This window comes from Corvus brachyrhynchos, unplaced genomic scaffold (genome assembly GCF_000691975.1).
Source record: "Corvus brachyrhynchos isolate BGI_N302 unplaced genomic scaffold, ASM69197v1 scaffold142, whole genome shotgun sequence".
In the NCBI taxonomy this organism is placed as follows: Eukaryota; Metazoa; Chordata; class Aves; order Passeriformes; family Corvidae; genus Corvus; species Corvus brachyrhynchos.
Genome location: NW_008237226.1, coordinates 4,237,539 through 4,253,606, shown reverse-complemented (window position 1 = coordinate 4,253,606; position 16,068 = coordinate 4,237,539). Strand labels below are relative to the sequence as shown.

At 41.4% G+C, this 16,068-nt stretch overlaps 1 protein-coding gene across 1 annotated transcript in view; it reads left to right on the top strand.

Annotated features, from left to right (window-relative positions):
* Window positions 1–16,068, top strand: part of CALCR (calcitonin receptor) — a 79,090-nt gene that overhangs the window by 25,525 nt on the left and 37,497 nt on the right. The window contains exons 5-6 of the mRNA XM_008629906.2: window positions 129–220; window positions 4,567–4,693. Of these exons, the coding sequence (XP_008628128.2) occupies window positions 129–220; window positions 4,567–4,693 (219 nt within the window). The remainder of the gene's footprint in view (window positions 1–128; window positions 221–4,566; window positions 4,694–16,068) is intronic.

Sequence of the window (16,068 nt, the reverse complement as noted above, 5' to 3'; positions counted from 1 at the left end):
ATATAGAAAAAGAATGAAAGAAAAAAATATAAATAGGAGGTTGCTTTTGTAGGTTGTTCCTTAATGAGAAAACAAACCAAGTGCCTGCAAATTGCTCATGCTTGCCTTTTCTTTTTGTTAAATTGCAGATGGCGTTCATACTTTATTATATGGCAATCGTTGGCCATGCTTTGTCTATTACATCCCTGTTGATTTCCTTGGCAATTTTCTTCTATTTCAAGTAAGTGTTTCTTACACTCTCTCTTCTTTCCCTGAGGCATCTCAACCAAAGAAAATCTTGAAAGGCATCATGGCAGTGAGAAGCCCCTCTTCTGAGTGTCTTTTTATATAATCCTGATAAAGAAGTCTGAGCACAGGCTCCTCTCACTATTGGGACCTCTCCCAGTGGTGTGTAACCAAGACCATGTTATTATGTTGTCAGGACTGGTGTGAAAGCGCAGCCCATGGGGAAATGATGCAACTAGGGATGCAGTAAGGCCTTTCATTTACCTATTGCCTTATGTTCCTTGAAGAGCATGTCCAGAGCCTGCCAGGCACAGTGACTGTATGGGGCAGTGGCTGAGAGCTCCCAGCTCCTGAAGAACAAGGCTACTTGCATCTGAGACTGAAGGATTGAGCTATTAATCTGAGTAGGTGCTTACAGGACTCTGCCCTAAGAATGAATTTGGCATTAGTGTGCGGCCTATTACCCTCATTAAAAGGAAAAACAGTGATGTGCTGTATCAGAATTTTAAGGGAGACTAAACTGATATTCATTGAAAGCACTACAGCTAATGTATGGCAACTTCACTAGAGAATTTCAGTCTTGTTCTTTAGTGAACCTGTCTGCTCTCAGTTAGATGCCTCTGCCTCAACTGTCAAACGGGAAGAGTAGTAAAAGATCAAGCACCCAACATCACCACCACCAAGAATAAGACTAGGAAACACAGGAAAACAAAATGGTTGGACTTTTCATAGATTATAGATTGCAAACTCCAAATAGTTTGCAAGTAAGATTGCAAACTCCAAATAGGTGGATCCAAAATACAGGACGTGAATTCTGGTAATTTCCAAAGAGGCAATTTGATGAGTTCTTGTGATAACACATCTTAATCAGATGCAGAGACAGCTAGAAACTCTGCCCAATGGACTGATGAATTCCCTTCCCATCTAAGTAGATAAACAGTACAAAACCATAGCCACAGTAAAGCTTTGAGAAGACTTGAAAGAGCACAATTTAATCTGATTTTGAACCCCATACCCTGGTTTGAGTTCTTTGGGACAGTAAAGACGGGATCTGGTCAAATTATGTATGCTAAATGGATCAGAAAGGTGACTCCTTGCAGCAAGCGAGTCAGGGTCAGCCTGTCTGACTCACTCTGAGCTCTGAGTCACGGACAGCGCATGATCTTGAGTGGTCCTAGGCCGCACTGAAAGACTGGTCTTTGCAGCAGCCTTCCAGACAGTAACACACCTCTTCCTCTCTTTCCTCCTCCACTTCTCCTTCCCCTTCCATGACTAAGCCATGACACAAAGGTTACAGGGAGAAGAGAGAAAGGAATTAAACCAAAGTGCTTCATAATGGGAGGAAAAAGAGGAAACCAAACTACAATCATAGGAAAGTGAGAATGAAGCTGTGTGGGAGCAGGGCTCATGTTACCTTCACTTGTTTTCTATCATCTCGCTATGACAGCAATAGATTATTTGACCTTCAGCTGAAGGGAAGCTGTCAGTCAGACAGTCTATCACATAGCAAGAGATGATTTCAGGACTGTATAATAGCCTTTGACTTTAGAGGCAGCTTGGAGGGATTGCAGTTTCCCACATATAAGTTTTTGCTAGCAGAGATTTATTTTCAGTTCAGTTTTGGGTATCAGGATCCATAATGATCTGGCATCACAGATGCTGCAGTACATTCAGAATGGAATAATAAATCAGTAGTGGTGAGCATCACTAAGCACTGCAAACTCATAACAGGAGAAAGTATTCACAGAGTAGAGTGTCTAACAGCTACATGCATCGTCACATTATTTCAGTATTCCTATAATTGCAGACTGAGACCCCATTATCTTATTTAATAAAACACAAAAGAAAAGAGGTACTCCTAGCTCCAAATCACTCCAATTGAATTATTAAAACAAAGACATTTGCATAAATCCAGATGGGGAGTACAACAAATCTAGATTTGCCAAAATAATAGATGGTGTGTTATGAATGCACCTGCAGTCTAATTGCTGCCAAGGCTTTTAAAAGGAGTTGAAGGGTAATGGATGGAAGGATAATTTGTGAAATTTTGGGGGGGGGTGGTTCCTCAGGTGCAAGGGAGAACATGGCACAAAGCATGAAAATAATTTGAAAACTAAACAACAGGGTAGGAGAGGAAAAGAAGTGGCTAGGGGTGAAATTCAGTATTCTCAGTACTCAAAAATGAGAAAATGAAGGTCAAATTAGAGAGTGAGGGTATGGAAATACATGCTGAATGGTACAGGTGGATCTTTAACATGAAATCTGGAATCAAGGAAAAAAGATGGGGAACACTGAGGGAAAAGGAGGAGAGAGTAAAACTAAGAGGGGAAGGCAGGCAGATAAAGGAGGCTGGACAGCAGAAAAAGGCAACATGCAGTGAGGGACAGTCCAATTTTATAGATTAATAAGACTGCCAAAAGTCAAGCAGAGCTATTAGAGAGGACAGGAATGGGAGTTGAGAGACATGTACCTGGCTGAGATCATCACTAAAGACTCTCTGTACCAGAAACCACATAGAAAGGCAGCTGAAAAGAAAAGTGTCTGCACTTCTTTGGCCAGGAGCTGAAGAGACTGTTCCTGGTAATACAGAAATTTTTATTTCTTGGGAACAGCATTGATGTCACACCAGTCCTGTTCCCAGGGCTGCAAAAGAAAGACAGAGAGTGATAAGGATGTCATAGTGTCCCAAGAACAGTGGGGTTAAGTAGCATAGGCAAAGTATTGTGATGGAGCATGGGGAGAAAGGAAGACTCAGGACTGAATAAATATCACCAGAGCTTAGGAGCAGAAAAGGAATGTCAGACTAGATTTGTGATGGGGACAAATAGAGGTGGGGTAAGCACAGGTACATAGTGTAGCAAAAATAGCTCCAAAGAATGGTCCATTTTCTCCAATACCCTGTCCTACAGTGAATCAAACTGGAAGTTCATGAACCCAGCCCTGTATCTGGTGCTCAATATTTGCCAATAGCTGATGCTAAAAGAAGACTATAAGTTCAGGGCAAGTGTACGGAGATACTCTCATTCCTAGACACCAGGATCTGCATCTCAAGGACACCCTGAACCAAAGAAGGTGCCTTGATAAATAAGAAGGTGAAAAGAAGTGATAAGCATTGCTGGATGGTGATAACCATAATCAGAAAGATGAGCTCAAGCTAAAGGAAGAATTCTGTGCAATGACTCGGAAAGTAGGTGTAAGAAAACAAAGAATAAATGGCAGTTGACCAAAGAGCTAAAGAAGGGAAATAAGTCAAGCAAGCAAGCAAGCAAAATAAGCAGAAAAGGATTCAACTGGCTAGATTAGCTCTCTCTTATTGAAGACAATGCATTCTGCAATGGCCTCCACATGCAGAGGAACAGAAAGCCACAGCCTGTGCTCCATTCCAGACTGCAAAAGACTCCTAGTGCTGAGCTTACCCCACCAAGACGGCAGTATTTCTTGGCTGTTCTTTACCTAGCAGTTTTGCCTTCTTGCTCTCAGTGATCACTGGACATCACAGCATTATCTAACAGCTCCATGAGGCCCTTTCTGCAGACACCTTCTGTCAGCCTGTTGCTATGCTCCAGGGCATGGAGTGCTGCAGGGGCTTTTTTCTCTGCCTCAGAGATGTATGAGGAGGTGACATGAGGATTTGGGCATGAATTAGAAATGGGGAAGATGGTTTGGGTCAGAAACTGTAGTCGTGATTTGGTTTCACAAGAATTCTGAAAACTTCTCTTGTGAAACTGCCACCCACAATAGCATAAATCCTACCCTCCCCAAAACCAGTCATTTCAAGAGATTTCTTCTCCTTTTGAGCAGGAAAACAACCTCCGCTGCTTTAGAATCTCAGCTGGAGTTAGAAATATGCAGGATACCAACCCAAATCCCCCTGTAATTTAAGGAGATTCCTGCCCAAATTCCCATCCTGTCTCACTACTAATCCTGAAGTAGAAAATAATTTTCATCTGAGTATTTGAGAAATTGAGTCTCCAGGGAACAGTTACTTATAAAGAAAGCTGTATTCCTGATATTCATTACTTGTATCATGCGCATCCAATAATTCTCAGGGTTCTGCTTCACCACTAAATATCTCAATTACCATGAAATAAAGAAAGGCATCAAGAGCTAAGAATGTAGCTGGATAGGTCTTTACAGCATGGTTTAAAAAGCATGTGGTGCTAAACAGGTGTAAAAACAAACCCAAAAATTTTTCAGAGGTTATGGCTGCAATGCAAGGCATGTATTTTCCAATTATGCCTTGCCAAAAGACATTCTTGAGAGACTGTTGCCAGAAAGAGCTTGTTAAAGTGACATCAGAAGAAAAACACTAATTTACAACATGTGTTGTATATTTTTCAGGAGCCTCAGCTGTCAAAGGATAACACTGCATAAGAATTTGTTTTTTTCCTATGTGCTGAACTCCATGTTTACAATTGCCCACCTCATTGCTGTTGTCCCTAACCCGGGCCTTGTAAAAAGGGATCCTGTAAGTACTGCATGACTTCTCTCCATCTTAACACCCAAGTAAAATTACTATGGCCAATGAAACAAGAATTCCCATTCAGCAGCTAATGATAGCTATCTGGGAAAACACACACAGAGGGTGCAGATTCTGAGAATTTCACTCAACCTTGCTCAGTTCTGTTACCAAGCAATAAAACTCTTTGAATCTTGTACAAGCCCCAGACTCGTTCCAGCCAGCCCATCCATACAACTATGCGTCAGACCTCCACTGCTCCGGGCCACAAGCACCTGATGATTCCCAGCAAAGCCCCTGAGGTGGTAGATGCCTGTCCTTCTTCACAAGCACACACACTGGGGAGGGACAGGGTGGAGAGAGAGACAGCTTATTTCAGTGTAACACACAAAAAGGTCTATTTGCTGCATTTTTTAACTTGGGAGGTGGTAAATCAAAGAATTAGTTTCCTTCACTGCTCTTATGGAGTGATACAAATTGTGCCATTGCCTCAGCTGATAAATATGTACGGCAGATCTCATCCAGCTCTGATCTTGCTCCCTAACCCAGCAATCACATTGTGCTCAGTCCTAACAGCAGCCCCAACCAATGTGAAATTAATGCAAACGTGGTAATCTCAAGTTTCATTTTAACACTGATCACCTTGTAGCCTAATAAGATCGTTCAATTATGATTCAACCATTTATCTGCTTCTAATTTCATGAAAGCAATTAAATATTAGCACCTGATATTATCTGATCACATGTGTGTCTCTCAAATGTGTACTGATTAAGTTAATTAAAGCAGAAAATATATAGCCTAAAGAAGACATCACCAGCCTCAGGGACCATCTGGAGATTAAAAAATAGGAGAGCAGAAGAATAATTTTAAAATCACACATTTTGTTTCTCCTCATTGCATAGCATAATACGTACATAGCCTGTGCAAGAGATGCAATGAAAATTCACTTGATATTTGAAGATAAAAATCTGGCAGATGGTATCAGGCACCTAAATTGAAGTAAAATCATTACCTCAGGGTTAAGAATGATTCTTTCTGACAGCACAAATAAACTATCTGAAATGGTTTAAACTAAAATTTGAGGACATGGGAAGGAGTCTTGTGTTATAAGATTTCTTTAAAAAACTGTATCTAGTGCCTTTTGGCCTGATCTTTATTTGAAGTGAAATCTTGACACCAATGACAAAGCTCTCAGGGGCTCCCATAGAGCCATGTAGCCACAGAACAGGTACCAGCCCACTGAGCATCACCTGATGAAAACCCCAACCTCTAATGCTATGGCACAGAGTATAAAAATGACACTGGTGGTTACCTTTGGAGGCCATGGAGCCCAAAGTGGTACAGAGGTTCATGTACTGCGCATAGCTCTCAGGCCTCTGGTCAGAAAATGAAGAGGAGCCTAAATGCTCAGTATAGTCATGGAAATGACCCAGCTGATGTCCTGTTAACAAAACTGGCTCCAGCTATTGGCTAAGCAGATGTTTTGATGAGCAAAGCCTCTGTTTTGTAATTTCTTCTTCCAAACCAGATTTGCTCTTTGACACAGCAGTGAAAGGCTGTCTATAGAAGACGAACAAGGCCAAAACATCTTGCGTCTTTCATTTTTGTTCCACCATCAAGTATGGCACGAGAGTACACTCGCTGCCTCACGTTCTAGACGTCCCTTCCAAAAAACCAAAAAAGAATAAAAAGGAGGTGAGGTGACCTGTTAATCTGTTCAAAGTCTCCCAACGTTACTAGAAAGTGTACCCTGCTACCTTAGTAACATAATAAACTTACAAGTTTGTGATTGGGAAAAGAAAATGAACAGACAGGAGCACATTTTTAACACATGATGAAAGTACAGAAAATCTCTATGTGAGTATATGAAGACTTTAGGGATTTATGTTTAAAATGTTAAAAAAATATACAAAAAATTCCCATAACATTTTTATGCTGATGCGTATTAACAGAGCAAATGACAGTTTTACAGCTTGGGTTTTTTCTACTCCTACTGCACCCTCTGTTTTAATAAGTCCATTTGAAGATTACTGCTTCTGACTTCTGGTAGTTCGCTGCATTTATCCACTTTCCACATGTGCATCTTTGGAGCTTCACAGGCTCATGTATATATGGCTGTCACCTTTAGCACATACAGAAATATTGAAGTGTGTAGATTGAATTTCAAGCAATCACAGATACCACTCAGGTAACAGCCATATACAGAGATGAAGTTGGTGGTATTTATTCTGAAAAATAATAAATGTGTTTCCACCCCAATAGTTCCTGCCTTTTTTTTTCCTACCTAAAGTTTCACAATTGATTTTAATTATGAAATGCCATGGGAAAATACTTCCAGTGATGCATAATTTATGAGGATATCAACAAATCCACATAATTTTGAAGGAAGAAAGAATGATCTGTTAAATAACAAGGAGAAAAGTCAGGAGGATCAAGAGAGGAAATTCTTTCCTAACACCAAGACACCCCCATTCTCCCTGTGACCCAGGGAGAAACGATGTGAGACAATCCAAAGCATCATTTACATGAGGAGAGTCTGTATCACATCCTTACTCACACTGCTGCTAAGAGTTAAATCCTTTGATGATCATTCTGCTCATGTAAAATGGTAAGTCAAGCCGCTTTTATGATAATCTTAATTTGCTTATTTACTTCATGTTTTCTGGTTATACAATTTTCTCTCTCTCTTTCTCTCTCTCTTTCTGTTGGATTTATCTGGATCTGAAATCATGGAAAAGAAAGATCCTAGTCCAGGTGGCCATACAAGAAATGAAGAAGCAATGGACGAGGTTCAAAGATATTTAAACAAAAATAAACAGGACACGTGAATAAACACTTATTTACATATACTGAAAATTTTGATTGTATCTGAATTAGAAATTATGCTCTTACTGGAACAGTGTTTATAGGAAGACATATCATCCATCACCTTCCTAAATGAGACTGACCCACAGTAGAAGGGTGATCTGTGGACAGCATTTCATGTTTTCCATGAAAACCTCCAGAAATATAAATAAAACTCTTGCTGCCAAATCCCTCAATATAATCTTACTCATCAGATCTGGTTTTTTCATTTTCTGTATTCCACAAGACTAGTAATTTTAATACTCAGTATTGATGGGGGTAAAGGGAAGCTACAGTTAATGCCTGAAGGGGCAGCTCTGCCAATGAGAAACTGAGCAAATTCATCAGCTCCATGAGCACCAATATAAATATGCTTTTAGGGGAGGCTAAGTTTGGTCACCAATTTGTAATGTCTCAGTAATTAGAACCTCTTCCACAAAAGCTTTTAGAGATTTTACTGTATTTTGTTCACTTTCCTGTTCTACTAGAGATATCTGTTCTCTTCTTTCTGCGGGTTCTTCTGTAGCCTCTTCACATTTTATGTAGTAATTTCACCCTTGCTTCTGTCATTGTATGGTGTGGAAGTTTATATTTCAATTGCAGTTTTATAGAGGCCATGGCAAGGGCCAGTCCTCCACTTGTAGTTCCTAGGAGCCCTGTGTGGGGTCTCATGCTTGGCCATGTTATGTCAGAGAGTAAGGACACAGCATCTATTCAGGAACACTCCAATCTCACTGTCAAGTCCCATCTCATTTCCACACAGCTCCTTTAGGCCTTACTGTATAAACAATCTGTACACCCTCTTATATGGATGGGTTCAGTAGCAGAGCTGGTAAGGAAGAACCCAAAGCAATCCCTGTTTAATTACACACAGAGTGATTTCTTTTCCTCCTGGCAGCATCTGTAACTAACTTAGCTCTTGAACACGGGGGTGAGAGGATGGAGGCTGTTTTTCCCTCCTTGTGTAGATGTAGATATATTTTAAAGATCTTGAGCTATTTTACCACTCTAGCTGATGGTGCAACGTGCACTCTGTGTCTCTGGCAGGAGCACGCAGTCCCTTTCCCTTTGCAAGCGTTTCACTAAGGTTGCTGACGCTGTGGGTATGAGGTGGGATGATGAACAAGGGGCACTTTGTTATCTGAACTGCCCAAAACCCACCTCCTGGAACAAGCAAGCCTTCTAACCAGTAAGACCCTTCCCATTCAGCATTACTAGTTAGAGCAAGAGAGCACAAAGGCTGGTGCCCGCTAACATTAAAATTTTTAAAGCAAGGCCATGGTAGTAGCAATATTAAAAAACCTAGCTTTCTCATGGACACTAGAACACTACAAATAATGTCTCCATTAAAAATTCAAGTGAAAACTGTGACTGCCCAATTGTGTTAGGTTTTCCTCCCTGTCACAGTTACAGCAAAACAGGAGAAATAAAACATTGAGCTGTGTGGGCAGATGAGGAGTGCATAAAGCACTGTTACTGTGATTTATGGGGTTCCAGGGGTTCCAGTATTGGTATTCCCCATGTTCCTAAAGGAATAGAGAGACAATTTTTTTACCAATGCTACCTTCTCGTCTCTTCTTGCTTTCAGCTCCTGCTGATCTAGCCTGGCAGAGCCTGGGGGGTTTAAAACATATTTTTATCAAACGTGGTGGTCATAGATAATACCAGTGAAGATAAATGGCAAAACTACTGCTCCATGTGACTTATCTTCCTTAGTTGCCTCAGCAGTCCCCCTCATAGAGCAGCAAAGGTGGAAACAGCAAAGGTGGAAATCCACAAAGGAAAGGGACACTTCGATCTTCTGAGTGGTTTCACGTATTATACTTGGGGTAGAGCTTCAAGAGGTGCCATTTTTCTTAAATAATTGGACTTTTTTTTTAATGTGACTATTTCCAGAACTTTCCTGTGGCTCTCAAAGCATCTCTGAAATCTTTTATCTTAGTACATCTCCTCCTCCATCCCGCTTCCATTAGATTAGTTGTAGGAGCCTCAGCAGCCAATTTAGCCACAAAGAGGTGACACAGAGCCTGGGCAATTGTGAAATCAATAGAATGAGAGTGAGAACATGAAGATTTGGCACTAATATTGAGAGTTTGAGAGAAGTTGTCCCCTCTAAGAAGAATTTCTGAATTGAACAAAGCACCATATCACATTTCTGAGGTTCACAGTTGGGGTGGCTGAGCCTGTGAGGTGCAAGCAAGCACAGTTCCTGATGTTCATGTGTGTACGGAGGGGTGACCACAGGAGGTGACAGGGAAAGGAAATTCCTACTCTATCTGTCTATGCCCCCATCCATAAAGGAAAACTGATATAAGGAGAGGACAGTGCTGCCATTGCACTCCTCTCGTATCAGCAGAATCACACTTCTCAGGGTGTAATTCTTTGCCTAACAGTATTTTCTGTCTAGACTCTCCCTTACCAGACCTGTCCAGTCCTTCTAAGCTGCAGGGGTGAGGAAAATGGAGCAGTACTGTACAGGATGCACAGGCATAGGATATCCTACTGTCCAGCTCTGGCACCCAGGCACAACCAGTGTGGAATCACTGACAGAGTCCTATGCCTGTGAGCAGAGAGCTGTGTGACCTTCCATGGAGGCAAGGACTGACTGTCACTTTGATTCAGAAACACGTGTTCACCTTTCAGAGTCGGAATTTGTTTTATGCCGGTGAATCATTTGCAAATGAAGTTTTTGCCAACAGTAAGCTCATGGCTCATGACCAGCACCAGGACTGTGCTGTGCCAGTTTCACTCTCACTGAAATCACTGGGTTGCACTAGCAAACACTGTGGTAATACAGATGTAAATCAGAATCTCTTCCTCCATCCTAGGAAAGATCAAGTCTTTCCCCTCCTACCAAGTTCAGTGAGATTAGTGCAGAGTAAGGCAGGGTGTGAATTCAGAACCAGACATATTCAATAAATTCTCACAAATTTTCAGGCTTAAAGAATACCTGGATTCATTTAAGACAGACCTCTGAGTGTCTAAATGGCATGAAGCAGAGCAGTAATTCCCATCATTTTCCCAAGGTGTCTGTCCAAGTTTTCCTTGCCGTATCTTTGAAAGGGTCTAACTGAAATGCGAGAAATTTGAGTATGAATTGCCCAAAAGATTTTTCAAAATTTTTCAAAACATGAATTCTTTGTAAAGGAATTACCCTCAGAAGGACAGTACCATAATATTTCCAAACCACGGTATTCTCCCTGATACCATGCTGCCACAGATATTTTCCTCACTGGGATTTGTCTGATTAAATGGCAGTGCTTCCTGTGGAGGCAACTGCGTCTCAGTCCAAGAGACCACTTACCTCACTCTAAAGCAGGTGGCTAAATCAGGCCAGGTGAATTAAATGCAGAGTGCCCATTCCTCTCCAGAGGCTACATCATGCTGCACACCTATACTATGAAATCAGACATGCCCTTCAATGACTGCTGTGCAGACCAGAGGTATTGCCCATTTTCAGCCATGATCCTGCTACCCTGTGCTTCTTGAAAGTATCTAAGACTAGAAGTAGCCTGAATCAGAAGAGAAAAAAAATGAAAGAATATCAAAGTGCCTTTACAGATGACAGCCAAACATGTGAAATAAGGGTATGGAAGAAGAAACAGTAATGACTTCCAGCAGGAGTTAAAAATCAAGAGGCTTGGGTTAGTTATGTACATGACCTTTAAATTTAGTTGGCAGAATGAGCTATTGGCCAATAATAGGCCAGTTGTTTGGATAACTGAGCTCCTTTGCTCACCATTTCACCTCTGAGCTTATGCTTGCATACGCCCAACCGACTGACTTCAGAATTCTCTGGCGTCCCCTTGGCCCAACATCCTTTGAAGGGCTGGTAGCTCTACCTAGCAGCAGGTTACCCTGGGAAAGACACTGGAACAGCATCTGAGTACATCTGGAGAATTAAAACACTCATAAACATTTAAGGTCAGACACGTCTTACATTTGCACACCTGTTTTGCAGACACATACAGCTGACCTAGTCATCCCATGCTAAAGATAGACAAAGTTACATTCAGGGTGCTATACATCTGGCTTATTTAAGATATATCCTTTAGGATGAGATAATTTTTACTATAATCTCCATCACCTCTCTTGTTATCTTTTGATTACTGGAGAGACAGATTGGGTGTCTATATTTAGTATCTCAAATCCCGGTCATATCATTAGAAAACTCTTGGAGCATTTAACTGAATCGTGGAGTGGATATATCCACGTCATCAAAGCTATATGTGTACCTAGTTCCCAGGAAATCCTTTTGGAGGTCTAGATCTTGCACCTCAAACATAAGGTAGGTACACATGGCAGTTAGATATATTTCATGTAAACTTAAACTACCCTGGCTATGCCTGGATATAGACTTGAGTAACCTCTGCCTTGTCCTATCCTCCTGTGCCTGATGGCTCTTCCTCCTGGTGTGATGGTGGAGGACCAGTGCCTGGAATAGCGGGATTTTTATCGGCAATTACCTCCCTCCACGGTGAGAAGGTGGCAGCAGATCCTGTCCAAATGAAGAGCAGGTCACACCATTTTGTGTTATTTTTTACGAAACCCTTGTTTTCTCTCCCTCTTTGCTCTCCTCCATCACTCAGGCTCACATCTACAATGACTCCCTGAAAAGCCGCTTCCCTCTGGCAAGTGGCAACACCACTCAGAAACCAGGCTGATAAAACCCCTTGGGAATGATGAGGCTGTTTTGCTTTGCCTCACACCCTGCATCACACTTGCCATGGTGCATCCTGCAGGTGAGGAGCCAGTGGCTTCTGCACACTGAGGCAGTGCCAGATGTGCCACAATAACCCCTCGGGCTCTGCAGAGCTCAAAGCTGCAGTCCAGGGAGAACTACTGCTACAGCAGCCAGGACTCAAGTATGTGCAGATGTAGCTGTATTAATTACTGTCCTGAATGTGTAAATCTGGGCTGGCTGCTTTGCTATAGCATAGACATGGACACACATGCTGTTAAGAATATCCTCTATTGTTTAATATCATATTTTGCTTTCTTGTAACACAAAACCTAGGAGCCCTCTGAGCAGCTCTGTACATTTCGTTCTGTAAATTGTTTAAAAGTATATTAAAGCATTAATCTTCTTCCAAGCCCCAGTATGCCAGGTTTCTGACTAGAACACAGCTTAATGGATGACTCATTCCAGATACATTGTATAATGGTGTGATGTTCTGATAGTGATTTACAGCTGCAATACTTAGCACTGTCCTGCTTTGGAACATCCTTTTATTGCTTGTTTGTGTAACATATGGATACTCGGAATTTAAGAATATTTTCATAGAACAGTGTTCTAATAATCAGAAAAAAAAAAACCAAAACACAATGTTTAATGTCAGAGCACTAATCAAACTTGAAGATACTCCTTTAAAATGCTAAGTTTAGAATGTTTGAGAATATACTGTATTGCCTTCAAGCTGAATTTGAATAAATCATGTCTGGCCTCCATGGCAAGCAGGAACCTCTTGGAGGGGGGTCCTTTGCTGCCATGCACTGGTGAGGTTTCCCAGAGGTGAAGAGGAACTAGAATGGTAAGGTCAAATACGTTTATTTCCCTTTAAACAAAGTGCACAGCTGTAGTGAAGGCTCATATAGCTGGCTTGGTTTAAAATCGATAACCTTGACTGGCCTTTTCTCAGCAATTTATTTGAAATGTCAGTCGGGGGCATTTCAATGGACAGAGAGCACTGGAGAAGACACATTTCATTATGCATGCTGAGGGGCTTTCCCACACTTGCTTTCCATAGGGCAGGCTCTCTGGGGTTGACAAGGACTGGTGTAAAACACAGACCTCCCAACCTGCCAACCTGAGTTCCTTTACCAAGGAAAGCACCGCAGAAATGAGCACGCATGGGAATCTGTACGACTTTACTATGCCAAAACAGAGTCAGGCCTTTTGCTCTGGCTGAATTACTAGGACAACCTCCTCAAACAATTAGCAGGTTTATTTCATATTACATTTTGTTACTATTGAAAGTGAACTTCTGGGGTTTATGTAGTTGAAGAGTTTTGTCTTGAATTGCCCTGATGAGTAAAGATGGTAATTAATGGTGCAGTTTGCTGTCCATAAACTATTAACCAATAACCAAGGAGAGCCTTAAGAGAGAAATGACAAGCACATATGATGAGAGGCTGCTGATGAGATTAGCTGAGGAGAGCACTATGCCAATTACATTATTGTGCAATTGCAGGGTCCTGCATAGGCAGATGGACCTTTGGGACTCCTTCGGCAGGACTGGAACATTAACTGTGTTTACAGTATGCCAATATATCCTGCAAAACATCACAGACACCGTTTCTAGCTCTTTCTTGTAAAAGGAGAGTAAATTGTTTTATTTCTCCTCTGGGAAATGTTCCAGAATCCTTTTGAAGTGCTTATGTTGCATACTGCAGCTGTGGTGTTTACAAGAGTTCCATAACTCTCTGCAAGATTTGCAAGTGAGAAGAATATGACTGGCTGTATTTCTATTGACCCCTCTAGCCCCTGAGTAGTTAGGCCACAATTTAAGGTCATTGCAGGGTGTTTTTATGAGGAAGGAGAACTAGCAAAAATGGAGATCTTTCTTCTTGGGTACTGTCCTGCAGATCTGTAAAGAACCTTTCTCATCTTCTGTGTCCATCAATGCAATGCAAACACATGGCCAGAAGCAGCCTCTTTGCTTGCAGGTTGAGTTTCTTTTCTACATTGCATTCTGCCAAAAAAAAGTTCATTCTAGGACATCCTTCCAGAAGCACAAAAGGAGCTGCTTTCTCAGGTGGTTACCTGACTTCGAGGGCTGGTAATTTTTTCCTGATAATTTTTTCACACTTCCCCTTGCTATAGCCACCAACTTGTGCAGGACAGTGCTATCTGCTTCCAGACTCTCAAAAAGAGGAGCATTTGTTTATTCCTTTGCTCAGGAGACAGGCACACCAACCGGTGCAACAGTAACGGGGCTGCACTAGAAAGGACCTGCTGTTTCGTCTCAGCCTGTGCTGCTCATGAGTTAAAACCCACTAGCTCAGTCACCTGCACACCTTCAGACTGAAAAGCTCATGACTTTTAACTCTGCTTCAGAGTGTGAAGGTGCTGCAATAGTCCTTTCCTGGGTTTGACTGTGCTGCTTATTGTACAAGACACGACAGAACAGAGCCTCTGCCTCAAAGAACTTACAATAAAACTTTTGTCTTCAGCAGAAAACAAACTCCCTACACATGTTTTTATCTCAAAGTTAGCAGTCATAAAACTGTAGAATCATGGAATGGTTTGGTTGGAAGGGACCTTAAAGATCATCTAGTTCCAACAGCCCTGCCGTGAGCACGGACACCTTCTCTTAGACCAGGCTACTCAGAGCCCCATCCAACATGGTCTTGAACACTCCCAGGAACAAGGAGTCTACAACATCTCTGGGCAACCTGTTCCAGTGCCTCACCACCCTTATAGTAAAAATATCAGTCTTTATAAATTATAGGTATCAGTCTTTATATATTACAGTACAGATTTATAAATTATAGTAAAGAAAACAATCAGTTATCAAGCAGTAAGCAGGTGGAAGATTTGCTTCTGTATCATCTTGCTGTTTTATTTTACTTGTTTCTGTAAGAATAAACAATATATAAAACTTACTATTTTTGCAATTTTCTCAGTTAAGACTAATGTACACCAAGGTGTTGGTTGCATTTGTCATATTTTATTTGTACCAATCCAATTCTTATCAGTAAAAGGGTCATCTCTTTTTCTTGGTCCGACCTTAGAAAAACAGTTTCTTTATAGTAGGAAAATACTTCCATTGCATCACTTAGCCCCAGCTGAAACAGGCTGCATTTGTTAGCTCATGCAAAGCAAAGACTGATTCTTTTTTCCCTTTGAATAATATGAATTTAACATAATTTATCTCAACGCACTGTTGTGCTTAAACTCCTTATAATAACTTTGGCACATAAATTCTTAAATTAATGTGATGTGTATCAAAGTACTTGTCACACCAGTCCTTTATTCTTTGCCAAGGGTTTTCTTACTTCTTTAACTTATTACATCAGAAGTGATTACAGTCCTCAAGAGTCGTGTGTTGTCTGCATGCCCATTGCTCCAAAGGATAAGTAAAAGATTTCATTTTTAAAGCCAAAAGTCATAGTTCAGATGGGGGGTACACGGAAGAAAGAAATGTTGGGAAATGAAGCAAATGGAGCTCAGCTCTGCAGCTGTCAGGGAATGTGTTTCTATGTGTGCATTTCTTTGAGCTACAGATAAAAGTTCCAGCAAAGACTGACTTGGTCCTTGTGGAAGGTATGTTCAGTCAGTGTCTGCTCAGAGGGTTGGTGAGCAGTGCATACAGCTGGCAAAGAGAAGCAAGGATCATCCACAGTAACCTTCCTTTCAGTTGAAACAGGGAAAGCATTAAGTCAAAATGACAGGTTTGAGAAGTATCATGGATTTTATTGCAGAACTCACCATCTGTGCTCAGCTCCCCTCCACCTGCCAAGCTGCAGGCAAAGTTGTTCCTAGAGCCCAGGTGACTGGATGGAGCACTGGGACAATTTGGCCCTGGCAGGAGCACGCG